We start from the raw sequence: 27,468 nt of genomic DNA, 5'->3' as shown, positions 1-27,468 counted from the left end.
AGAAAATATAAAAACAGCAAAAGGGGCATGAATAGTTTTGCAAGACAGCAAAGGTTGGGCAAAGAACTGGGGGTATGAAGAGGCAATTTAACCTTAAATAAGAACAGTGCTAATGGTTGCATCTACTCATGATGGCCAGTTTTCAAACTATTTAGTTGTTTTGTTTTGTTTTTTGTTCTAAATACTTATAAGAACAACAAAATGTTTTAGTTTCCCAACCAATACTGTTCTGAGAATGATCAAACAAATATTTCTAGTTATTTTCAGATGCAGTGTTCATATGTTTTCTTCAGTTGTCAAAAAAAAAAAAAAAATGTCCCTGTAACAAGCTGCAAACATCCAGACAACACACACATGTGGTGAGATATTAAAGATTGATAAGACTTGTTATTATTTTTTAAAAGAGATGACTTAAGCAGTCTGCTCTTGTTTTTTTGTAAATAAGCCTTTACAAAAGAGAATCCAGTCTCCACGAAAAAACTGTTGGCTTTCCAGAACTGCGGTGCTGTTTCAGAACCATGAGGCGTAGATACAAAGAAACCAACTGTGTAAGCCAATCTGGTGCAATCATTTATGACGTACCTGAGATGAGTTAAAAAGATTTTTCAAATCCCTGAAGACATCCTCAACCTCTGCCTCGGTCAGACGAACTTGTGAGTTGACTGCTCCCACAGAAATGCCTCCATACCTGCAATCACAGAGAAAAAAAACACACACAAAAAAAAAAAAACAAGTGAAGACTGATTCATTTGGAGAAGAAGGCATATATATATTCACAACAGCAACACCAGGCGTGCCAAACGTCTGCATTGGTGATAATTTTGTCTTTACGTCATGAAATTTCCCATCACAAAACAATTTTGTCCACCTCCATTAAAAAAGGTACACACAAACTCAACAGTGGAGTTTGTATTGTTTGGACAAATATGCACAATTTATTGACACAGAATTTTGCAAAAAAAAAAAAAAAAAAAAAAAAAGACATTAATGCAAGAAACTGAGGTTAGATCCATCTGCAACAAGAACAGGTCGAGGCAGCGTTTTACAATCCGATCACTCGAAATCACCTCTATCTGACACCTTTATGGTCATCTGTCACTGTCCCCCTGATGTGACTTTATTTGTCAATGTAAATAATGCGAGGGTACTGTGATGTGCCTGATAAACACACCAACAATAGATGTTGCCTTATTTTGCACTTGGTTAAGCGCCTCTCCAAACAGCACATCGACATGGGGCCATAAAAAAAAAAAAAGAACCATATCACCAACAAAGTGATTATTCTTCCCGAGTCAAGCCTCTACATAGACAGACAATATGACAATCATCAGAGACCATGGTGGAGGTTCTGTAAGTGTAATATATATTAATATATATACATGTAAAATATGGATTTATTTAAGGTTTTTTAAACATCCTTATGAGAGGTGGCGATACTCGTGGAGGGTACACAGAATGCAAAGGAACTACTAGAAACGCGGACAGCTTTGGAGTCATGATTAAACAAACGTCAAGCTAATTCCTTTCACTTCCATCACTGACAGTTGGCAGAAACTGTTTCCATACAGCAGAGTGACAGGTTAAGGAAAGTAAATCAAAGAGTGGCCCACAAGGATTTGTCAAAACATTTCAGCTGCAAAATCCATGAAGACGAGAAATGACAGCATGCAGGAATTTGGCTGGGTTTGTGGGAGAAAAAAAAAAAAAAGTGGTGCTACTAGAGTATAAAATAAATATGTGTTACCTTTTTTTTCCGGAGTCCTCAAAAGTCTTGATCAAGAAATCTGTCATGTTCCGTCCAGTTAAATCCAACAGAGTTTCTGTTGTGTTTTGTACTCTCTGTCAAAGACAGCAAGCAAACAACTGTAAGCAACAATTTTAGACCCTTTTTCTTTCTACGCATGCTTTCAAAAGAACATCTGGTTATTAGGGAACATCATGGTACCCCTTTTTCATCAGCTTTACTCGTATTCAGCCAAGCTGTGTTTTTAATCAATGTGTATTTGCAGTAAAAACAGCTGCTTCCTACAGCTGCCTCAAGAAAGAATCACCTAAAATATGCTCTCTGCAGAGTTTTCGTCATCTTATGCAGGCTTCTCAGAGAGCATGTCACAATCCACAGGTGTTTGTGTTTATCATTACTGGGATTATTATTGTTAAAAACATCTTACTATGTTCAGTTTTTATCATCATCATTTGGGTTTTGCCATTCTAGTTCATTCTGTTGTGATTACTTTCTTAGTTTTTTTCCTGTATTTATTTATTCTTTTGGGCGTTATCTTTACTTTTGAATTGATTTCGTACATTCCTATGAGGCATCTTTTTTGGTTTGTAGTCCTTTGAGTCTTAGTTCAGCTCCCTTGTGTACATTCATCTCCGTCCCTCAGTTTCCCGTCTTGAATCCTGCTACAGCTGTTTCTTATTTTGATTTTATCTTTTGGTTCCTTAGTCATTTTCCACTCCCTTCTCCCTGCTCTAATTTTAAAACAGAAGCTTATTTATTTCGTTGGTGCACAAGAAGCTGGTGACGCCGACAGTGGTGCTCCAGCAGTTTCCAGGTCGTGATAAATTTGAGCCTACATTTGTTCCTGAACATGCTAACCAACTTTTTTCAACCAAAAGGTGATAGTTTGGGTCAGACAGTAGAAACCTGGACATAACTGGGTGTTGCAACAGAAAAATTACACCCAAAACTTTTCAGACAATGGAGGTCAATGTTAAACTTTGCTTGTAACTTATGTGTATGTGTATTTTTTTTTTACTTTTTGTGAATTTGAAAAAATCCAAAACATGTTTGTGTGTTGCAAAGATATTCCACCCCGAACAAATTAACCAGCTATTCATGGCGATGATGCGTTTGCGCACACATGTGTATAAACTTCAGATTAGAACAATGAGGACAATGTCTGAAAACAGAACTATGAATCGGTTTACATATTTATTTTTCGTCAATTCTGGCACAACATACCCTAAATCATTTGTATTCAGACCTGCTGTCACATCCTGTGAAGGACTGCTCATCAAACATGTCTGAGCTGAAATAAACACTCGCCTGTGCATTACGATTCACCCGGCCCCGGCAAAATCAACAGCAGTAAAAAGCAAGAATACTTAACAGGTGGCATGTGTTTACACTGCTGAGAAACACACTCTCAACTCTTATCATAATAGTCGATTAAGCTTGACTATGGGAAGCCTGGCTGAAATTGAGACCCCTGCCAAAAACTCAGAAAGCTGTGTCTAATGTCAAAGGACCTTAATTAGATGCCCCTCTGTGGATGAATGGGCACATTCAAACATCCAATTAGGAAGGGGTTCGATTCAGAGCTATGAATAAACTGCACCGTGTGCAGAGCGATGCTCAGTGGATGAACGCTGCCTCCACAGATGCAAGTGCAAAGCTTGTTCGCAGAGGTAACGCTAATTACTAAGCAGAGTTGTCCTTTATAAAGTTGGGTTTGGACCCCCAACTGTGACGCAATTTATCCACATGCCCCAGGTTACAAAAGGGGTTGATGAGTGAGCTTTACGTTCAAACAGTATGTTGTTTAATCGGTTACTGCTGTGCCAATTAGCCTTGGATGTATACTCATCTTTCTCACTTGGCATATAGAACTGCGTTTCAATTAAAGCTAGATTGCTACGTCGCCTTGAAAAAAGTGTTTATACCTCTTCGACTTTCACATCTCCTCTCACAACAACCACAAAGCTTCAGTGTATTTGTAGCATTATGGGACCTTTTTCAACACATACACACACATTTTGCACTGATTTCTTCACGACATTAGACTGAACTGAAAAAGAAAAATATTTATTACATAGATTATGCGCCAGAGTTCTTCAAAACCATGAAGGAGACATGACTCAGAAGCTATTATACAAAACTGCTTACTCAAATGTCATAGAAAAGATCAGTACATATCAAGAATTGGTTTTTAAAGTGATGACTTTTTTCTTACAGTTCAGAACTAAGTAAACTCTTGGAAATGAATGCATTCATAATGCCAGTGTTTCTGAAATAGACCATCACATAAATCTTATCTAGCCTGATTTTGATTTGGAACTGTGTCTTCTTTTAAAACAATACGGGTTTGAAAATATAGGATGATCTGTCCTTACTGCCCACCAAATACCATTATGAACCTACATATAAGAAAGAAAACCCTTATGTTTTAACAAGAATATGTTTTTTGCACCATAACCAACTGTCTTCTGAATTTCCAATGAGCGAAACCACCAAAAAACTTCTGACTGCGCCAAAGAAGCATCAATGCCTCAGAGTAACCTCTGCTAAAGCCAGCTAAATAAGCTTCTGTTTCAGATAGGATGCTTTTAAAACATGCTATGCACCACTCTCCTTGTGATTACTTTTGCAAGGCACTATAATTTTATACAAAAAAACATTGGTGGCCAAATTAAATTTGGACTGAAAAAGGCAAAAAACAAAACTCAAATGAAAACACAGTTCTGCAGAAAACTGCAACGCAAATTTAAAAAAGTGAAGAAGAAAACAAGGAGGATAACTGAAATCAGAAGGCAAAGAAGAGACAAGAAGAGAAAACAGAGGAAGAAGAGAGTCCCATCTGGCTTATGAATCAGAGATAAGGTGGATGAACGGCACGACAACCTTGGCTTATCTCTGAACAAACATGCTTCTCTTTCTGAAAGCCACGGTACCGAGACACAAACATAAAAAAAAAAACCTAAAGTAAGAGCTTCCACGATCCACTGTGCGCACAATGAGTTTAGACTGTGTGGGTCTAATTATTTTGGCCTTGGTCCACGTCGTCCATCAGAAAGACTGAAAGGGGGAACATTATGTGAGGATAATACCTGGGCTTCCGTCAGCAAGGCTCTGTGTATTCAGCTTTCCGTTTAAGTCGTCTGTTCTCTGGGTGGCTTGACGGCCAAGGAAGCGAGTCGGGGTGAGGGAAATGTAAACCAAGAAGTAATCAAATCCGTTGAAGGAGCTGGCATAGTCAAGCACTGCAGAGATGCGTGAATGAGTTGTGTTCTTGGTGCTGGTTATGGCCACGCTCCCATTGAGGTAAAGCTGAAATTGAATTCTGTGTTTGTGAACTCTTTTTTTTTTAAATTAAACTTTTAAAGCTGTAGAGTCCCCCGTCTTACAAGTGCTGAACAGAATAATGATGCTGACAAGCCTGAGAGAAGCCTGGGTAAAAGCAAAAACCCTTCAAACTTTTATAGCAAGTATTGCGTACTACTGCATGTTGGGATAGCGTTACTTCTTAGACATGAATGTCAATATGTCATTTGTTGAATGTCTGCGATCACAACCCCATAATCATTTAAAACCTAGCCCGATGTGGCTATCACATAATGACAAAGGACACACTATATTACAAACATGTAGTTCTAAAAAAAAAAAAAAAAACAATGTCGTTGTTGGAGACTTTGCACATGTGGTGATGGATTTTCATCAATACCCCTTATGTCACGTCTTGGAATAAATAAGAAAAAATGCTTTACTCCTCCAGATCACAAGTTTATGGCTTATAGGGTTCCTGTATATTTTCCAACTCAAGTTTTATAGAGGTGAAAAAAAGCACACACACAAAAAAAACATAGAATTTAACTGCTATGTTTAGGACCTGATCCCTGCAACCTGACCTCAAAGCAGCAAGAGATGATGCAATTACTTTTAACCTTACACTGCAAATATTCTACTACAAGTCTTCTGTTTTGGCACTGTTGTTGCCAAAGCAGTGCTAGTCACCATGCAGACCCATCTCCTTTATCTTCAAAAGAAATTATAAGTTCATGGCCGACCTGCGCAGCCTGACAGATGAGGAGGCCAAGCAGAGTATTCTGCCAGCTTCTAAATGATAATGACATCAATCGTAATGTAGGGAATATGTCGCCTTTATCAATTCCAGCGCATGCATGGCTGCCTGTTCGTCTGTGAAGGTTAAATATCACAGATGAACGAGAGTCAATACATCAGAACTGATAGCGGGCTTACTGTTGCTTGTCATTACCATGGAAACAATGTTTCCACACTACCTCCTGCGGTGTAGTATCCAGTATTGCCCCCCCCTCTCTTATTTTCTGTAGTTTCTCAAGGGCATGGTCTGAGGATTGGCAGGATAAAAGATAAAAAGAAGAAAAAAAGACCTAGTGTGGAGCTGGTGCACTTTGTCATGATTTATTCAACGGGAGAGTATTCCAGGTCAAAGGAAGTACATCCTCATGATATGCTCTACTTTCATGGGTGGTCTTTGACATGGACTTGAATTAATTTAGAAGCCTTGACAGTGGATTATGGTGTACATATTTGCAGTGCAGTTATACGGTTTATCACCTTCCTATGTATTTTGAGTACCTTTATACATGTGCAATATGGTGTGTGTATACATTTAGTCATCTTGGGATTTTGACAATGGCGGCATGACAGTTACTGAATGAACTGTAACAGCTAAAGAGTAATACAGAATACAGAATATAAGCTCAACATATTGCACCCAAAAGCCAGAGCGAAGTCTAAGAGTGCGTTCAGACCACTCCAGCTTAGTTCGCTTTCTCAAAAAAGTATGTCGCCCCATTAATAATGATAAAGGCGTAATAATGCAAGCACAGCCTCTCAAGGATCAATAAACACATTTCTAAAGAAAATTGAACACTGGAAAGTACAAAACATTTTACAAATGCGAAACAAATAAACAAATGGATTATGGAGTCTCTGCAAACAAAGTTGCCCTTCAAAATATACTCACCATTAGACTCAGACAAGGAAAATCAGGCACTACTGTCAGGTAGGACTTTTGTGTGAAAAAAAAAAAAGTGCAAACTTACAACAGTGTACTGGGGCGTCAAAAGTTTGCGCCGTTTGTCGAAATGCTTGCTTGTCAATGAAATTGAAGGGCAGAATCTCTTTAGCGATTAAGCAAACTTAGTGTGCACTACTTTGCAATGGCCTTTTCATATTTTGTTTGTCGATTAAAAGAAATTCATTCTCGACTTCCGGTACGACGGAGATAGCCCTTTGGTTTTAGGTTGTTTATTTTTTATTTTCCAAGCTGGAAATCTGCAAGGCGTGATTATGCCTTGGTTGCAGATCCACATTTGTTGTATTGCAGTCGACGCTGCTTCGCAACAAATGCAACATATCATGACACACAGGTTAAACGGTTCACCGCAGTCATTCAGCTTGAATTCAAAGTGCTCCCAAGCTGCAGCTGTCATGTTCTGCTTTTAAACCAGCCTGGCTTGTTCTTCCTCGCGGGGTTTTTTATGCTACACTCTGTGGTACGACACCATGAGCCTGGCAAGTGCCTGATGCAAGAGTTCACTCCTCGTTAAGGGCTTGACACACAGGGAGCGATAAAACAACAGCAACACGACAACGTCATAGCAACCGGGAGTGAATCCCAACACGCAGGAAGCGACGTCTCTCCCTCTCCATTCATTTCCTGCCATAGAGAAAAAAATGACTAGGATTTAAGGTATTCCTGATAACAGTGGTTTTAGAAACTATTAAACCACGACAGTGTTAGTTGTGATGGAAACCTTGCATTTCTTGGGACAATATTTGTATATTGCCGACATTAAACTTGCAACGGCTCTTAGAAATAATAATAAAGAAAACCAGATCATCTGGTATATCATAAATAAAACTATCATGACTCAGCCATAACGCACAACTTGTACATTAAGTATATTTGTCACCGTGTTCGTCATGACTCATCAAGCAGCAGTTAGTCATCATGACAGAGCATTCTGGTGTTGTGTGTTACACTGTGCATATGACCCAACAGATCACGCTTGTTAAAGACGAAATAAAAATCTAACTGTGGAGAGTTGGCAGCACAGCTTTATCCACAGCTTAGAATCAATGCCTTAAGAGAAAAAGCTCTATTTCATCATAAGATCATGCTGAATCGCGGTCTCTCTACCATCCAAAAATCAGATACCATCACAAATCTTTTCCAGTTTCTGATGACGAAATACAAGCCTTGAAAGCCTGCCGGCTCACAGTGTGTCAAAATCTGACCTCTGCCAAATACGTAAAGCACTGCATTTTCTACAAAAGGAATGTATTGAGGGCAGAGAAAGTGACATTTCGAGCACCTTCACACATAGTGTGTGATGACTGGCAATAATCCTTCTGCGTGATGGTAATTCACTGTCCTCAAGGTTGTTTCCATGAAAAAAACGAGACGATTTAATTCTCTTTTACAGGATCGCAAATCGAGGAAATAAGTCGCCATGAATAAATAAGGAACAGTGCAAGTGGAGGTAACAAGACGAACGTTGTGGCCTTGATAAATGGCCTTTTTACTAGGGCTGACTACTGAAGCTGCCTTCCACTAATTGCATGCTGGGAAATGGCAGTACTCCTGTTAAGTTACAAAGAGGCAGGCATTTGAATAATGAGAGAGAAATTCGGGCAGAGACGCATCAAATGTTTTCCTCCCTCGGCTGAAAAGCAGAAAGAGAATGAAGAATACATCAAGATAATAATAAGAAAAAAAGATTTGAGGGAAAGACCTTGATGGCCCAGCAGGATACGAGATGGCAACAACGCTCTCATGTGCTAGGATTGCACATCAGAAGCTGGAAAAGGTTACGGAAAGGGCACTACTCCTGTTTGACTGGCTCAACAATCATCCTTTAACATGATTCCTGGACAGCTGCTCCTTTAAAAGCGCTCTGGATGGTCTTGTTACGGAGAAGTCGGCCATTTTTAGTCTCACGTGGCTCCGACAAAGGATTGGAAATCCATGTCAAGTGTGAAATAGCACATTACAGTACTTCATTGTGATATAAGGAAGCAAAAGGGGGGATTGGGTGAAACTAAGCAGTGAAATTAACAGTTTGAGGGAATATTAATAGATTTCCTGCTTGTTGGAAGGTACTGACTTTTTTGTCTTTCACAATGTTTTTTAATTTTTTTTTTTCATTTGTCCTTGCAACATGACAAAAAAAAAAAGCTAATTAATTCAGAGTGAAATACCATGGAACTGATTTCATGTAAAGTGTCTGCATTTTTTCCAACTCTTGTTTTTTTTTAATCCTATCGCATATATCATGATTTTATTTTATACTCATTCGTATGGCTCACAACAATAACATTCATATCTGTACTACGAGATGAAATTGTGCAAAAACGTATGCACTTTTAATTAATTGACCATGTATAGTATATGTTATTATATTATACGTTTTTTTTTTTTTTTTTGCTTTTGTTTGTTTGTAAATCTTTAACTTAGAAGTTATACATCCAAACTCAAAACACCAAAGGCTGTTGCCGACTCATTTGTAAGTTGAACTCAACCCAAATATCTATTTTAAAATCACGTGAATAACACTGACGTGGTGCTCGTCTTTATCTGCATGTTCTAGAGCAAACTTTCTACATAATGAACTTCAAATGAATAAAGATCTAACACAGCGACGTGAAAAAGTTATCTTCATCCGTTACGCCAGGATGGGATGCGTTAAAGGCTTTATGTATTATTCATTATGAATTTGCAAAAATAAATATATGGAGCACGGGAATCGTGCATATGTCGTCTGTAATATGAGCCCTTATTAATCTTTTTTCAGTGTTAAAGTCTAATTTGGTGCTATGTAAATTATCCGTTTCATGAATATACTAATGAAAACCTATCTGTTTTGTTTACCAACCAGGCAAACACCATTAATGCATCGGGGGGTTTTTTAAGTCAGGTTTGAGGAGTTGAGGTTAAAATAACCTCTTTTGATTTTATATGTTGCAGCACAAAAACAATCTGGTCAAAATGACGCATGAGCATCTATGCCTCAAAGACTTTTAAAGCAGCTCACCTCTCATCGAGGATTCAGACAAGTTTCTACATCGGCACATTTTACTGTATTGTTGTCTGGACTGGCTGCTGTGCCATTCTGATCATGACGCTCTTCACAGAAGAGTGAAAACTTGGTGGGAAAAGAAAACCACAAAATGAACATAAGATGCCCCCCACCCCCATCCGTTGCATCTACCGTGAACCACAGTCATTATTCTGCATACCATCTGCATTGTATTACATGTATTATTGCTCTAGGTATTTTATTCTTTTCTTGCACGTCTAATGTCCTGTTGATAGTCGTTTAATTGGTTCTACAAAAATAACAAAGGAGTTACGTCTAATCTAATATAACCATATGGTTGTAAGCTTAAGAGAAAACCAAACTGTGACCTACTGTGGGTGAGTCATGCCTGATCAAAAGGCATTTAGACTTAATATTATATCTCCACCCCCCGCCCCAAAAAAACAACAACAAAAATACCTGAGAAATATGGAAACACCACCACTGTCTCGTACTTAATGGAACATTTTCCTAGTTTTTAACGTTCAATTCCACACCTACCTTGCGCAACAGGATTTGCTGAAACACCTTCCCACTTCTAAAATCCGGTTATACCAAGGCTGCCCAGCAGCACACAATCCAAACTGTGTGGGCTACAGCTTATTTCCTAAGAGATCTTTCTAAAGCTTGTGAAAAGTTATTGGGGGAAAAAAAAAAAAAAAACTTGACAGGTGGTATTTCAGCATCATAAGGATGCCTGTTAGGCTTTACAAGCAGTTGTGTAGAACAATATGCAAAAAGTAGCACACCGTCTTATCCTGCAGCATGATTGTCAAATTATTACAGAAAGGCAATGCTCACTCTGGTTACCAATGAGATGTTTAAATCCAGTTCTCTTGCAATGCTGGTACATTCCACAAAACCAACATAAACAGACCAGATCGACCCTACAAAGAAAAATCCATCTACTTTCTCTCTCTCTCCTCCTCTAAACTTTAGATTTCTCATCATCATTGGCCAACAGCAGTGCAAATCATTTAGCTCTAAATGAAATCCCACTTGCTCTCCGCATCACGATTAGTTCAGCCAGCAGGTGGCTGCAGCTTGGCAGTGACGCGGCGTCCCAGAGTTGCCCATCGATCCCCCGCTTGGATCACTTCATTTCAGGTCAGACCGTGAAGCATTTGCCCGGGTTGCATTTTGTCCATGTCTGTTGTTGAAGTAATGGTCTATGAAGAATCGGTATCGACTTGCTGCGGGATGAAACCTGCTAAGTTCCCTGGACGTATGACGTGAGCAGAAAAAAAAAAAAAAAGCCAAGTCTAGGCTGGCCCTGCATTCAGTCAAACAAGTGTGCTAGACTTTTTTTTTTTTAAAGTTGTGACTGCATTGTCAAAGTGTTTATACCGCTTAGATGTCAGAGAAACATTTTTTAAGAGAAATTGATTGAGATCTTATATGATTGAATAACACGATGCAGTGCATATCTATGAGACGGAAGGAAAATGATGCATGGCTTTAATTTTTTTTTTTTTTATAGAGGAAAATCAGAAAAGTTTGATTATGTCTCTAATTCAATACTTTTCTTCCTTGAAGAAAAATAATTCCCACATTGTGAGACTGTCACCACCACATGTAACCATAGAGATGAGTTCAGAGTGATGTGTATTGCTTATTGTCCTCCGTATTTGGTGTAAAGCATGAAGTTTATGCTATAACTTTATCCCTGATGTCTGTTTGCTCATTAACTTTATTTGCCGAACATCTGAAGAATTACTCTCTGTAGGTCATTGGTTGTTTGTAACAGTCAGTGGGTCAAATACCATGCCACACTTTTCAGATTTGCTTCCACTTTACCAATATGTACTGTTGTCTTCATATCATATAAAACACCAAGGCGATACACTAAAGTTTGTGGGCTTAATGTGGCAAAATTTTAAAGATCTTAAAGCTAATGCATATTTTGAAAGTTACTGTACTTGTTGGTGTATATGACACCGCTAGGGTGAATTTTTATGTTAATTTTTTTAGTAAGTATATAGAACTAGTTGAGTCGCCGACAATGAATCTCATGATATTTTTAGTTGGTCCCCGCTTTTATGCTTGACTGCAAGTTCCACAATAAAGAGCTAACACAGAAGTCTGATTTCCATTTTGCAATGCGATGCAAATTTCCTGTTGGTAAGTACCTTTACATCTTTGAATCAAAATGGTGCTGACTGGGACTTTCGGAGAGCATGCAAAAATGCCTCAATGATAAGCACTTTCATTGTACTGCACTGTCACTGATTTATTTGTCGTTTCTTATATTTAGACCCTTGCATTCCCTCGTCGCTCTGTGCCACTTATTTACTATGCTGCTCGGCACACAGCGGCCCTGTCGTGGTAAAGGGACCTCGGAGGGTAACAGAGCGATTTATTGTTAGAAATAGCCCCGCTGTACAGAATGACAGACTAACCTGTGGCGGAGGGAGACCTCCCGCCCCGGGTGGACAGTCGGGTAACAAAATCGTCCGTTTTGGAGTGCTGCACTGGCAGGAAGGAGAAGGGTTAGCCATGCTCCAATTCCCGTTGAGGAAGATGTCTGTGATTGACTGATCCACAGACGGAGTGAACCAATCAGAGTAAGTCGGCGAACACGGTAAACCTCTGTAAGAAAATAGTGAGAGACTATTAAAATGTGGATTCCTTTCACAGCCACAGACCCCTACAAGTGAGATTTGTATAAATAAAGTGTTAATATCAGTATTGTAGGTATTTTACAACTCTCAGACACTGATCTTTTTTTTTTTTTAATTGATTTATGATTGTTAGCTGAAAAAGTCCAGAATACTTACGGTATCGGATCTCCATGCATACAACGTGTCCCAAAACCAGGGTTGTTCAATAAAGTTTCTGTCACCTTTGACACCTCCAAATTTTCAGGCATGTCATTGCTGTGCATGTTAGAAATGGATACAAAATTAAAATACATTTACAACAGACAATGTTTTTGTATTCCACAGTCAGTCTGCAGGTCAAATGCAAAAACCTCACCGTTCTGTTCATTTAAATCTGAAAAGAACCTTATAAATTAAACAAATATATGAAACAAAAATCACATCTTTTCTACTTTTAGACTAAACAATATTTTAAATTTACATTTTTGACAATACAGTAAAAATTAAAATGTTCAAACCAGATCTCATTAAGCACCATTCCCTGCCACAATAAGAAATATGTATTGATAAGGACCTGCCACACTGAACAGTAAAGTGCCACTAAGTTTAGTTGTGAAACTGAAGCTTGCAGATTTCTACTTACTCACCAAGAAAGTGTGTTTTTCCTAAAGGATGAAGCCTCACTTGTTTATCCCGATTGTTTTTTAAATGTGTAAAGAAATGTTCTAACTTTGGGCAGGGAGATGATGGCAACTATTGATCCGTAAGCCCAAAAATAATTGAAAAAGGAAAAATTCTGATGGAATTGGCTCCAGTTTCAATGGGGCCCTAAACAGAATTAGAAAGGTAAAAAAAATGTGTAGATGGCACTGTTTTAATCAAGCTTTTAGCTACAATATACTGTATTGAAAGCCGACCTTTACTGTGTCTCTGGTAACAAATGATGTGGAATATATTTGAAAATTGATTAGTTTTCTAACTTAAAAAGAACACTGAAGTTCATGCAACTGTACAACATCTAATATTGTGTGCTTAGAAATCCTAAAAATATGGAAAATGAAAAATACGATGGTGAGACATTGCATAGTCTTGGTAACAGTGCTGCATGCTACTAGGGAACAGCCTAAAGCTTTTAGAGCTTGTGTCTTTACAATTCTATAAAATCCAGCTAATTGTAATCCTACAATAGAATTGTTCCCTCACCAAAAATATACCTGAAGTTTTGCTCTGATTCTTTTATGCATTGTTTAAGAAATCCTTGAATATAATGCGGCAGCTCTTTGGGGGCGTGCCTAAACGCTTGCTCCCACAAAGCACCGCCCACTTCCACAAAACTCCTCCTTGGAGCTGCAGTCTTCTGCCAAGCGTCCGCCTCACAATGAATCCCTGAACTACTCTGTTCAACGCTCCTAAAAACGGTTGTAAATGGCTTAATGGAAAGCCAATGTTGCAATGACATGCTAAAGGTGGAGTATTGGAAGAGCAGGAGCTTCTTAAAGCAACAGAGGTCCAATTTCAAGGCATTAAATTCCAAAGTCAAATTTCACTTAAGCCATGTTTGATATGTGCCCCATTTTAGAACAACTGAAGGCAACATAATTTCTTGATTATGGCATAAAATGGCACTACATACCTGGAAAATACATAATACCGCCCCTTTAAGAAAATATGATGTGAATCTAAGACGAATAAAATGCTCCCAGGCCATTATTTGACATTCTGCTCATATCGGCTTAGTTCCTCCTTCTGCGAGCCATTCATTAGTTCCACCGTTCCTGTGTATATGCCCAAGTCTTCATTTTGGACCTATCCAGTAGCTTTATTATCTTAAATAACACAGTAACCCAGCCATTGTTAATTACAAAACAGATGGCTGCACATAATCTTTTTTCTTTTTTTCCTCTCTCTCTTTTACAAGCAGACTACTTCCACTTGCTGGTGGCCAGGAAACGACCGTATGACCTTCACAGAGACGCCCCTAAATGAGACAATGAACACTATATTAATCCAAATGGTTGGCTGAGCTGTGACCACTGCTGGCCGAGGGCCATCAGCGCGGTCTTTATGAAGTACCATTTTAAATCCCAAAGCACCATGAAAGTAAAGGGCAGAGGGTGCAACTAGCATGGAGAATGGGAAGAACATTTGAGGGAGACTTGGGCAAGAAACAAACCTATAATAGTCGGACACTAATGGCAGCATGATTAGAGTCTACGAAGGTTCTGTTCAGGGATTCATGTCAGCTCGTGTGTGCAATTACAATAAGCTGGACTATGTAAAACGTTTATCACTTTCAAGCATTAAGTGAATGTTACTTATTGTTTATGACATAGCTGTTAAAGTATCTTTTGTATTTTCAATAAACAGCAGATTCAGAAAACGTTGCCGTAAACCTGACTATTTCTATTACATAAAAGAGAAAAAAAATAGCCGCTAATTTATCTTGTAAAAGGGTAAAGGGGAATTTTGGTTATTTGCACTCAGAACCCTGTGGCATAATGGGATGTTAAGCTGTATGGCATTCAGTTATTCAACGAGACAGCTTCATAAAATTGGAATTTTTTTAAAGAAATCAAAAACTGTTTAATTTTTAACTCAGTGAAAAGTTCCAAAAAATTAGCATTTTAATATTTTATAATTATGAAGAAAGAAAGTTGGACATATCTAACGTCAGTATTTGCATCTCAAAAATATACAAACAAAATTATCAGCAATGACCCTCGAAGTCTGTAACTGAACTTTCTCTACGTATCCAACAAACAGGAACACTTGCATTAGTATTTATTCTTTGCATGATAATATGGTGAGTTATAATAAGGTACACTCTGCTGCACTGTTTACACAGTTAGAGCAAAACTTTGTCAGCAGTTATGCTTGTGATGTAGAAAGTCAGCCAATAGCGGGACAACCTCCAGACGGATGACCTTAGCAATACAAAATCTGCTGCCAGTACATAGTGAGGACAGTTCTTGCATCTTTGTACTTTGATTTTCTGCCTTTAATGTTAAATATTGCCACAGACGTTGCGCTTTTGTAGTCCTATGAAAAATACTGAAACATTACTGTAAGAGACATGTTATGACAACAGTGCAGAGAGTAATAATTTGTTCCAAGATGATTAGACAAGATTAACAATAACAATATTTTCAAGAAAATGTTGGTATATGGACTAAATATTATCCAAAAGAATCTGAATCAGTAGAAATAATCTATCCAGAAGAGTCTTGCTTAAGTACTGCAGTTTTCTGGCAGGACCCCTTTTTTTAGGGCATCGTGTTTGTTTTTCCAAAACAGGAAAGGCTTCACAGACGAATAAACTGTGCTATAATGAATCAACGTTCACCATAGAACAATCCAAATCAGGATTATATTTTGATCTAGAGGTGATCAAATGCAGTTGAGGCATCATAAAACTGTACAATCTGGATTAATGCATAAATCAGTTTTAGGTTTCAGTCTGTGATAACCAAACGGTTTACCTTCGTGGTGTATATCTTCGATCATGAGGCCACAGAATACGATCCAATCACAAAGTAAAACAGAATTTGCTACAAACTCACACTGTTAAAAGTTATTTTCATTAGGAATAAAATTGTGGCTAGAAAAAAATGAGGTCGTTCATACCTCCAATAAAATTCCTTGGTGAATTTGAAGGAAAATTATTTCAGTGTATGGGGTGGGAAAACAAAACAAAACAAAATCCAATGATATTCTATTAGATGTTGTTACCTATAAAATGTGGTTTGGGGAAGACCGTACATCCACGGCTGCAGCTCCAGACTCGGATATTCTCTGAATGGTGGAACGATGAAGGAGAAGATCAGAGACAGGCACACGAAGAAAGCAGGCAAGACCACCTAGGGGGACAGTGACAAATTTCAAGTCAAAGCACCTCATTAAACTGTCAATACGCTGCAACCGTCCGAAACCCTTTTGAGTTATAATGAGAAAGTCAGAGAAATCCGATATATCAAGATGACCATATGCGAACGGCATAAAATCAATCCAAAATTTTTACAATCAGCATTAAAGATTAAAAGCACACAGTGCCCTGCAAAAGCAACAACCCCAATTTTTATAACTAGTAATAAAGCAAAACATGTGTTTCATTGGATTTTATGAAATAGAACAAAACAAAGTAGTGCATAAAGGTGTGGTGAAGGTAAAAGTAATGCATAGTTTTCAACATTTTCCACAAATACAAACCTGAAAAGTGTGGTGTGAATTTGGCAGCCATTACTCTGACGCCCTTAAATAAAGAGTTTGCCCAGTTGCACTTCCGAACAAGTAAATGGAGTCAATCTCCGATTTAATCTCAGTATAGGTAGGTCATAAAAAAATCTCAATAAAATACATGATTGTTGTTGTAATACATTTTGAAAAAGGGGGCAGGGGAATATGAATACTTTATCATCATCAACAGCTATTCACGATGAAGTATAGCAAACCGTTTACATGTTCTACTTTAATGTAAACAAGTTGCGTTGGTTTTACGATCTCATTTCAACTGTTACAGTAAAGGGTAAACATATAATTGTTCTCTTGCTAAGAGGAAAAAGACTCCTCCAAATATTGAAACTGATCAATATTTACAGTTCCACAGCTCCTAATCAACAACATGTCATTAAGTTTCTCCGCTTTCTGGTTGTTTTGTATAGCAACATGCAAAAGAGGCTCATCTAATTAACAATAATCCAGGACCAGTACAACAAAGCTTACACATTAATATGCTCCCTGCCAACTTGTTTGGGCCCCTCTGCATGCTTTATGAGTTTGATTAAACACTTGCAAACACACCCGTCGTCATCTGGCCACTCAGATATAATTAGATTCTCGCCTTTCTTTCGTCTCTTGTTATTTAACACACACACGCATATACGCGCACAAGCACGCAGACAGAAAACACTCTTGCCTAACCTCGTCTTCACATCCGATCCTCTTCGTGTAATTCTCTTTTCATTGCATTGTTACAGCTGACAAAGGGGGTTATAGGAAAAAAAAAAAGCTACATATCTCTGATATTTAATAATTTGTAGTTCGGGTCACATTAAAAAGGGGGAGGTTCTGCATCCAGCTGATTAATTGCAGAGCACGGAAATTTACCCAGCCAATTCGCGGTGCTGCAATTGAAAGCGTTAAATTTAGAAGAAAATGTGCGCGGAGGAAAACCAAAGAGTAGAAATTGGACTGAAAAAGCCTAATGGCAGACCACCAAAAAATAAAAAAATAAAAAAATAACCGTTTTTCGCTTTTTTCCTTCTGCTCAGCAATAAATACAGGCGACAGCTGGTGTGTCTGACATTGAGAGAACCTGCATATAAACAAGGAGCGGCGCTCACACATGCTACACAAACCAATGACGAAGTTTATTGCACCCCCCAAGTTTAGCGGACATTCTGGGAAGAGGTTGATGTCATATACGAACCGCGTTAGGGTTAATGTTTGTTTTCGCTAATAGGTCAGATGCTAGTGGTGCCCAACACTGGTAGTCTGATTGACAGACTACCAGATATTCTGAGGCTTATTTGAGTTGGCCACTCGCAACTCAATTAAGCCTCAAAAACACCAACTAAAGTTTGTATTATCTCTACAGCTATATTTGCACAGTTGGTCTTGATGCTCAATTCCAATCTTTTTTTTTTAAACCCTTTTTTTTTTTTTTGCATGTTCGTTCACACCACTAATTCAATGAGACCACAGTAAGACTTCTTTCTGTGTGAACATTTCACGACGTAAAGCAACATGCATGAGCAAACGAAGAACATAGATGTCACAAAGCAGTATGCGCACACACACACACACACACACACACACACACACACACAAATATTCGATTCGCTTCACTGACAGTTTTTTTGTCATCATTTTACAATGTTCATAATTATAATTTTTAACTATTATTAACAATTATGATGCTTTTCTCTCACATCAATGATGTAACAGTCACATGACACACTGGAGATGCTTTGAAAATTACTGGATAACACATATGGAAGAGGTACAAAGTTTTTTGGGGGGTAAAAATTTTTGTGCTGTGTGAACATAACGTACCAATCGGCAAAATAAGTTAAGATTCAACATGTATGGTCGATATAGTTGAAAGAAAAAACCCTGAAATTTTGAAAAAGAAAATAATGTTATTGTAAACCAAAAAAAAAAAAAAGGAAAAAGTGATGCGTATTTGAAAGCTTTTGTAAAGAATTTCACTCCGCAGCTCGGTTTCTACAAAGAGCACCTATGGACTTCTGAAAGCAGCTGCCTGGTACGACGAAAATTGAAATAATTACTGGTCACAAAGCAGAAGAAGGCCATTAGAGACAGAAATGTTTCTTTTTTTTAATTTGTTTTTGTTTCCTCCCTTTCAGGTAGCCCTTTCAGTTCATGCAGTAATTACAAAAATCTGCAGTGACCAGGAGTGCTCAAATTAAAGACAAAGAATGAAAGAACCACTCTGCTGGCTTTTTTTTTTTCTAATATAAAATTGAATGAAAAGGCTGAAATTTCTACAGTGTGCTGTGCAGTACTAGCTGTACCAATTTCCAAAGAAAAACAATGACACCTCACATAATAAAACAGTTTTAAAATCTACTGCTCCTGAACCACCCTTTTGAATTTTAGACCTGTTGAAAGTAATTTCCCTCAAAAAATATTCGGTTTGATTAAACATGCGATTTTTAACTTGCCCTGGCACCAGTTGGATCTAAATTTTAATGTAGAAAAGGATTTTCTTTCTAAAATATATCTTAACCTTAGTGGAATCTCCAGTAAAAGAAATGAAATAGAGGTGCAATATTTCAAATAAAATATTTTTGAAAAATAAGGGGAATTTAACTCAAAACCAGTCAAATAATGCTGGAAAAACGTGTCTACTTCCAAATCAATAGTTTCAGAGTCAGCACCTGCGTATTCAAACTTTTACACTCGCCTACCACGTTGTAACTATTAAGACAACTCTTTGCATTTCAAACATTAAATCAAGAATGCCATCTCCAACTTCTTGCCCCTAGAATAACCTCCCGTGTTGGAGATTCTTTGAGATTTCCATAAAAGCTCGCAATCAAAGAGTTCACCTCGCTGCAGAAACACATCCGCCAGCAATGAAGGCTGTTGACACGACCGAGCAAAAGAAAGACCTTTAACTAAATGAGAAATAGATGTGGCCTTGTACATACACTTCCGCGCACACACATACAGAACCGCCCTCCTATGCGTACCCTCTGCAGAGGGACGTCCAGGACTGACAGTGACTAATGGGGATTGGTACCGCAGCAAATTACAAGAAGAGCCTATCAAAGGTGAAGCGCTTGTTCTTTCTGTTCTGCATCTCCAACAAAGGAGAGGATGTTCTTTGCTGCACTGTTTCAGTCCTGATTATTTTAACCATAATGGGAGGGATCATAACTGATAGCATTGCTGCATATACACAAGAGCAGTGTTGTGAATAATGAATACAGAGGAATGGCAAAGGCAATTTAAGTCTTAAAGCTGTGTGGGTGGAAAAAAAAAGCATTGCCTAGAAAAATTGCTACTTACTGAAATTGGTTTCGACTTGCTGAAATTATGTCTCTTTATTAGTCTTGACTTTTGAAATTATGTTTACAAAGAAGAAAATAACACAGACATTCACTTAATGAGCTAACAGAAGCCTGTCATCTGTTTAATTGTTCAATTTTAATACGTGTCTAATCAAAACACCTGATTGGTGAAAACAAATCGGAAGCGTCACACTGGATGTCTTCCTTTTTCTTTTCTTTTTTTCCCTCTCAGTGGTCAGGTGGAAGATATGATGCAGCTGGAGCACCTTTCATCTCTGGAAATGTGTTTTTCCGTCTCTTTTCTGGCTGTACAAAATGTATTGTCCTTTCAAAGGGCAAACAGGATGTTGAAAAATTTGCAACGGGCTATATTGAGACTAAGAGCGTGTCTGAATAATACGGAAGACCTTCTCCGCGGTTAGCCCTCGCTTTTGTCTCTCGGGTGTCTTCTTGTGCGACACGTGCCTCGGGGATACGGAGACGATTATTGCAAATGCGCCGCGCTGACACGCCGTTACATCACTCCGAGGCGCCGCTGTTCAGTCTTCCAACGCTTTATGCACTGCTTTCAGTGTGGATTTCTTTTTGAACAACTTAAATTTCCACAACTATTGACGACATCAAGACTGATGCGTTCCCTCCGGAGTTTAAATTAACGCACTCGATCATACGTGTCACTAACTGATTTTGGAAAGCCAACATGCATTTCACACAATCCTACCTTGATCCTCCCGTGTAGCTGTGTGAGGGTAACCCTTCAATTCATCAATGTGACAAACCGAGGCCATTACCTGCGCAATGAGTCCCTTGCGGCTCCTTCGGGCGTGGTGGAAGCGCTTGATGAAGAGAGCCAGAAACTGCGTTCTGATCAGCTTCCAACCGGTGATGACCATGGATCCTCTTCCATTCAGGCTGGCGCTCATCTGATAATCTGTCGTTAAGTTACACTGTTATTCATCTCGTATATATGCATATATATGAAAATGGTCAGCTTGACTCAGTCAGTTATCAGCATGACAGCTTATTCTTTGCTAAATAAAATGAAATTATAGCAAATAAAAACTGTCATTATTTTTTGCTTAGTGTGGGGAAAAAAGTACATACCTTCAACTTTGTTTAAAAATTTTTCTGAAATAAAACAGAAAAATATCAACCTTTAGCAAGGCACTACAGTAACTATAGTATTTTCACACTGTACTGAGGAGTATCTCAATAAACTATCATTATAAACTTATATTTTACATTATTTCTGAAAGTAAAATACATTCTTGCAAAACAGAGAAATATCTTTCAAATGTCGATTGCTGTTGATGATTATGACATCCTACAAATAAAGATACAAATTTCAATTTGTCAGAAAATTTGATTATTATACGAGACAAATGCACATTTCTACAGAAATGCGTTTCTGTAGAATAACTTCAGAGTTCTCCAGAAGACAGTCACAGACATCCGCCCTCTCCTCGGAGAGTAACCTATAAAAGATTTCTCCGAGACAAGCTGGCTTTTCAAGAGAGTGCCATGTCGAAGTACATTCATGGAAAGCGGAGAGGAAGGCGGAAAAAAGTTTCAGAAGCAACAGGGATAATTGCAGCTTTGAGACAAATATGAAGCAGAATACAGTTGAGAGTTTGTTTGAACAAGATTCACAAGGTGTAGACTTTAAAAGTCACAATGCAAAGGCGTAATCAGGATGTGGGTTAAAATTGTTAAGTTCTGAGGTGTCTAATCTGGGGTAAGAAGAGAAAAAATAAAAAGAACTCAACTGGACTGCTGGTCAGTGGTTTAAAGTAATTAACACAAAACCTGCTGCATCCATGACAGCACAAGTCATCTTGTACATAGTCAGTATAGCATTTTTATTGACACAATGTAATATTTAAAGGGTATGATTATGTATATTCACAATTGTATCATTCATAAAAAAAGGAGAAAGTAAATTTGACAAAACATGCCTCTTGTCCCGTTGTGCTCCGATTTGGCGCGGACGCTGGCAACGCTGTTCCTTTTAAATTCGCGGGAGCTTCTTTTCCAGTCTCTAACCAATGGCTCCTTTGCTGCTGTGGGAATACAAATAAGATATGTTGTTTTGGCCTGACCCAATTTAAGGATATAAATAACAATAAGAATAGCTCCCTGTCTCGCAAGATGCCACATTATGCCATGTAAAACTCAGGAGTTTTTAAAGGGACAGACACTTCTGATAAGCTGGAAGGAGAAGTTTCTAAGAAACAGATGAAATTTAAAATAAAAAAACAACAACTAGCAGGTAAAAAACAAAAAATTAAAAATGAACTCAATCACAAAGTGAATAGTAGCTTATATTATTAAGATTAATAATAAGAGCAGCACAAATGAATCACTTTTATTATGTGAATAGTTGTACTTAGCACTTTTCCGGTTTTGTATTTGACCTACCTCTCATCCCAAATGACAGTAATCATTCCCATTTGTGGCTTTAACCTGATCAAATGACGTTTTGCACTTGTTTTATTTTATTGTATTTTTTTTTGCAAGGCCCTCTCTCAGATTTAACTGCACTGTTTGTGCTCAAAATGAAAAGAAAGCAGACTTGAGGGACAGTGCGTCCAGGCCAAGTTGACCTGTGGGGTCAGCTAATCAAGAACGATCAACAACAACAAAGTGGAATTAGTCATGCTTTATACCGGGTCTTGCATCCCGACACTAAGACGTCATGATTAAACCTGCTACATGAGCCACACATATCTGCAGTTGCTTTCACAATAACTAGGGCTGCGTCCCAGGAGAGTTTTAGATATTCTTCTCCTCACGAGAATCTCTGGTTGGAGCTCCTGCTGCAGAGAGCAGGTTGTCAGACTGGTCACTGATACGCTTACAGTAACTCAGGTCAAGCATGTGCAGCAGAGGCATCTGTGGACTGATGAGAGGGTTAGGGTTGTGCCGAAACACCAACTGGTGAGGAGCACATGCTCTTGCATGCAACATGTGGTCCACCAGATCCACCATCTTGAACACCATTTGCATGTTTCTATGCCTAGCAGGCCACCTTCTCAGACGACCAGACTGACGACAAGAGGACAAAGTATATAGGTTAGAATGAGGAAGCTTTTTCTGTGGCTCTGGAATCAACTTCAAGCTTTAACTGAACTGTTTAAATCAAAGCTCAAGACTTATACTGTGACAATATTGTTTGTGTGTAAATTGCTATATAAATAAATAAATGAGTGACTGAGTTGGTATTTTATGCAGAGCTGGTTTCAGACAAGTAAGACACTTTGTTAGTTCCTGCTTGTCAGGTGGTGAAATAAAGTCAAATAGGATTTTATTGAAAGTTTTATGAAATAACTTTTTTGATGCTTCTTTTTTCACTTCCCATAGTAGACGATATGTTAATAGGCCCCATGTGAGAGGCATTTTTTTGGATAATAAGACTCAGCATGAGTGGTTACAATAGTTTTGGTTTTCAGCACCAACTTTCAACCAAACTCTGTTCCTTCTAAACTCTGCTTTTCTTAAGACCATTTGTACGTCGGTGAACGATGCGTCATTGTTACTCTACCACACGTTTTGCAATCTTACATGGCATTTCTGTATCCACGCCGGTTTCTTCTGCCACTTTCAGAAATATCTGCAAAATAAACAAAATTGAAACATTTTTCATTATACTTAGGTTCAGTATTTACAAGACACTTCCTATCAAGTGCTCGATTATGATGAATTTCTGCGGATGACAACTCTAAAGCACAAGAACAACTTTCAGGCTTCCTTATTTTTACAGTATTTATGAACTTGAGAGTTCCACACAGACCTGTCATAAAGTTTCTGTCAACCTGCTCTGTTTCATACGTCTGGTGGGACGAACTTCATTTGAGCACACACCATGCAGCTTGTCCATAATGATACCCCTGTTTTCTGTATTTACTTATGCAGCTAAATCATGTGATTTCTTACCATATCTAATTTCAAATAATACAGTGTACGTTAGATGCCCAAGGGGTATTGTGAACATTGCTTTGACAAAAACAAGCAATTCTTCTAAACAGACCGTTTTCACATGGCCAATTTCTTCATTTAACACGATAGTAAATTTCCCAATCCAAGCTTTTCGACTTTTTTTTTTAAACCAACTTCCATAGGTTCTATGTCCATGTTCAATTATTAATACCCGGATATTCACAGCAGCATATTCAGTCTTCAAAAGATGAAATGGATGAAGGGAAAAAAAAAAAAATTCTTGTCATGGTTGAGTTTCAATACATTTAAAAAGCAATTATTCATATTGCCTTCCAGCCATGAGTGTCTCTGGTCTGTCTAAGGTACATGAAGAGTCATACACGTTTATGATCAAACAGTATGTCTGTCTAGTTCACCTCCAAAAAGAGGCATCCATATGGGAAACTAAGGCTTTCACATATAAGTGAGAAAAGAATCTGTAATATTATACATCACGTGTCAAACTCGAGGCCCATGGGCCAAATCTGGCACGCAGTAGGTTTTTATGTGGCCCTCTAAATTCCAGACTAAACTCTAAGTGTGCTTAAATATTATGTTATCAATCAAATCAATGCAGTTTTTATGCGTTTACTGCCAAATTATATCAATCAGTTCCTCCAGTTTTTTGAGAATTATCGTGGAAATTCACACAAAATCAACAAATCCCCGCACTTTTCTGAGTTAATAGGGAGTTTATTGCAACTTTCTTACTTGTACTAAACAGCTGCCTCAGCCTTAACTGATGTCAGATTGTAGTCCATGATCTATACAGCGAGTTATAAAAAGTCACATTTAACGTCATACATTAGGGCAAATATTTCCAAATTACTACCACAAACACTTTTTATTGCAAAAAAAGTTTTAACTGTCCTGGTGTTTAAGACAGTCTTTGGTTAAGGAAAATGCCCACAGCATCACAGATCCTCCATCGTACTTAGCAGTGAGGCTACGAGGTGATTTTCCACATATTCATCCCTTGTTTGCACACCGAACCAGGAGAGCTCGGTGCCGACGAGCTTGATTTCGGTTCCACATAAAAGGCCCAGAAGAATTTAGTAACGTCTGCGTTTCTTTTTTGGCGGTAAGGCTGAAAAGTTTTTTTTTTTTTTTTTTTCGAGGAATAACTGTCAAACAAACAGCTGGCATGTAAATAAGGTGTAATATTTACTGTGAGAACTTGATGTTAGTCTTTCTTGTAGTTCTCTAACAGCGAGCTATGGAAAAGTATTCTTTTCCTTTTTGTTGATTATACTTTTAGATTTGATCCACTTTTGTGCGCCTCCAGATTATTTAAGATTAGTCCACCTCTTCCTGGTGAAAAGAAAAATGTAGGTCATTGTCTAGGCCAGTGATCAGTGTTTTAAAGAAATGCCCCTTTGCATTATATTACATTTAAAGCTCTGAGAAGTAGAAAGAATATGATATAGAAGTTGTGAAACTGTAAAAGTATGGACAAAAAAAAAAAAACTACTATAGTTCCTTTTATTTAAGAGATTGCAATTGTGATACCAATTTCTTAAAATAGAATATTTTCCCTTCTAAATAAATGCTAAAAACTATTGAAGATAAAATAAAGGATGTAATTCTTCTAATCTTCCGACAGTGAATTCATTATTTTTGAATGGTGTCAACGCTGCCGTCAGTTTACCTCCTCCAATGTGGTGTCAGAGATGCCATAGCTGCTCAGGCCAAGGTCAGCCATAGCGAGATCAAGCTTGCGGAAGAGTGTGGCGAAGGTCCCGTCTCTGGCTCCACCGTACGGCAGGATGAAGGTGATCTCCTGACCGATGCTCTCCAAAAACGCAGCTTCCGGTACGTGGCGGCGCACAAGCCGAGTCACTGCATCAAGATCTGCTTTAACAGATTAAAAAAAAGAATCAATTTAAAGAACTGTCTATGTACAGTAACGTTTCCCCCCCCCACCCCAAAAAGAAAGAAAAAGAAAAAGTATTCCTTTCCTTTTTGTTGAATATACATTTTGATTTGATTTGTTTTTGGTGTGGCTCCAGATTATTTAAGAGTAGCCGCCGCTAAATTTCAGCAACCACATGCAATATTAAAAAACCTGCAGTGTGGCGTTGGTGCAGCGCTCCCAAACAAATCAAGACCTCTGAAATACACAGAGAAACACACTGAAAAGGTTGCGCACCTTATCATTTGACATTTGCAAAAAAAAAAAAAAAAAAAACACCTTCTCCGAACAAACTGTAACTCCTCTCAGTCATCTGCTCTGAAGCGGGGATTTGGTGAGGATCAATCCACACAGCGTTGCACAACACAACACATCCATTATTGATCCAGCGCCTCTCATACATAATTACTGAAGCTTAACAACTACTGGCTTGGAACTTTGTGGAGAAGTAAATGGATCTACTTTACACTTCAGACTGAATCGCTTTTTGGAATGCACACGTGGTTGTGTGCGGTGATGTGGTCTGCTTGTTTTAGACGAATGAAGAATAATGGGCTATCACTTATAGAAATGTGATTCCTGTTGTTATTGCTGCTGTTCTGTCTGGTGTTTAACTGTTGTGCAGAAAAAAGGTGTTTTCTTTGAACTTGATGCTCTGCCCTTCGTGTAAAGGTGCGCTTCCAATTGTTCTGCCCTGTGGGTGCCTGTGTTGACCTTGCAATGGACTTCTACCCCTTCCAGGGTGTAGCCAACCTGGTATGAAATCACAGTTGGGAGAGGAGACCGCCACTCTGCACCCAACGAAGCAAGGAAAGGAAGGAAGGATCTGGTTTCATCAATCAATCTTTAGTTTGCATTTATAAACACCAGAATCTAATCAGAATCTGTGTATGAAGAATTTCCTTAGTGATAAAACCCTCACAATTAGTTGTAAAAAAAAATTAAAAATAGCATAAATAACTTCATGCTTATTGTATACTGTAAAAAAAAAAAAAAAAAAACATGCATGTATTTAAACTCATGTTTGCTGTCTTAGACAGACTGGTTGAGTTTATACAAATAATTGACACTGAAGAACGAAGAGTCAAGGCCTGAGTTCAGTGCAGTTCAATTTAACTGAGAACAGTTTATGTCATTTATGTAGTGCCAGTTGTCAACAGAAGTAATTTCTGATTATTACAAATTGAAAGAAATTAAAAACAAGAACACAAAATGACTGAATGAAGTGTCTAATTTTAAAGGAATCTTGTCTAATTTAGTAGCCAGTTTAAAAAAAGAAATGAAGGTTAAAAAGGTGAGCCACAAAAGTAAACATTAAATAAACTAATTAAATAAAAATTCACTTCTATTCAACACTGTTTTCCACTGTTAGAAATTATAGTTTTCCCAGTTTCTATGCTCTTGCCGACAAGTTTTAGAGCCTCAGATGATGAGAGCTCAGGGGTGAAAAAAAAAAGAGCTGTTGGTGTTTATGGTTTGAATTAAGTGGAAATTAAAAAATGTTCAAACTCTAAAAAGAAAAAAAAAAAAACAAACATCTAAAACACTTCTAACTTTTAAACATGCATGCAAATGAACCAAAATAACCGTGTAC

The 27,468-nt window shown here is 38.1% G+C and overlaps 1 protein-coding gene across 1 annotated transcript in view; it reads right to left on the bottom strand.

Moving 5' to 3' along the window:
• LOC106944166 (ATP-binding cassette sub-family A member 1) overlaps nucleotides 1–27,468 on the bottom strand; it is a 194,754-nt gene that overhangs the window by 77,835 nt on the left and 89,451 nt on the right. The window contains exons 25-34 of the mRNA XM_015027397.1: nucleotides 25,611–25,816; nucleotides 23,549–23,597; nucleotides 21,939–22,047; nucleotides 21,092–21,120; nucleotides 20,779–20,918; nucleotides 16,182–16,309; nucleotides 12,630–12,728; nucleotides 12,252–12,441; nucleotides 1,745–1,839; nucleotides 583–688 (exon numbers count right to left, since the gene is read on the bottom strand). Of these exons, the coding sequence (XP_014882883.1) occupies nucleotides 583–688; nucleotides 1,745–1,839; nucleotides 12,252–12,441; nucleotides 12,630–12,728; nucleotides 16,182–16,309; nucleotides 20,779–20,918; nucleotides 21,092–21,120; nucleotides 21,939–22,047; nucleotides 23,549–23,597; nucleotides 25,611–25,816 (1,151 nt within the window). The remainder of the gene's footprint in view (nucleotides 1–582; nucleotides 689–1,744; nucleotides 1,840–12,251; nucleotides 12,442–12,629; nucleotides 12,729–16,181; nucleotides 16,310–20,778; nucleotides 20,919–21,091; nucleotides 21,121–21,938; nucleotides 22,048–23,548; nucleotides 23,598–25,610; nucleotides 25,817–27,468) is intronic.

Source organism: Poecilia latipinna, unplaced genomic scaffold, assembly GCF_001443285.1.
Source record: "Poecilia latipinna isolate Pla-1442-1.1 unplaced genomic scaffold, P_latipinna-1.0 Scaffold102, whole genome shotgun sequence".
NCBI lineage: Eukaryota > Metazoa > Chordata > Actinopteri > Cyprinodontiformes > Poeciliidae > Poecilia > Poecilia latipinna.
Note: the sequence above shows the minus strand (reverse complement) of the source record. Positions and strands in the feature narration are given on the sequence as shown.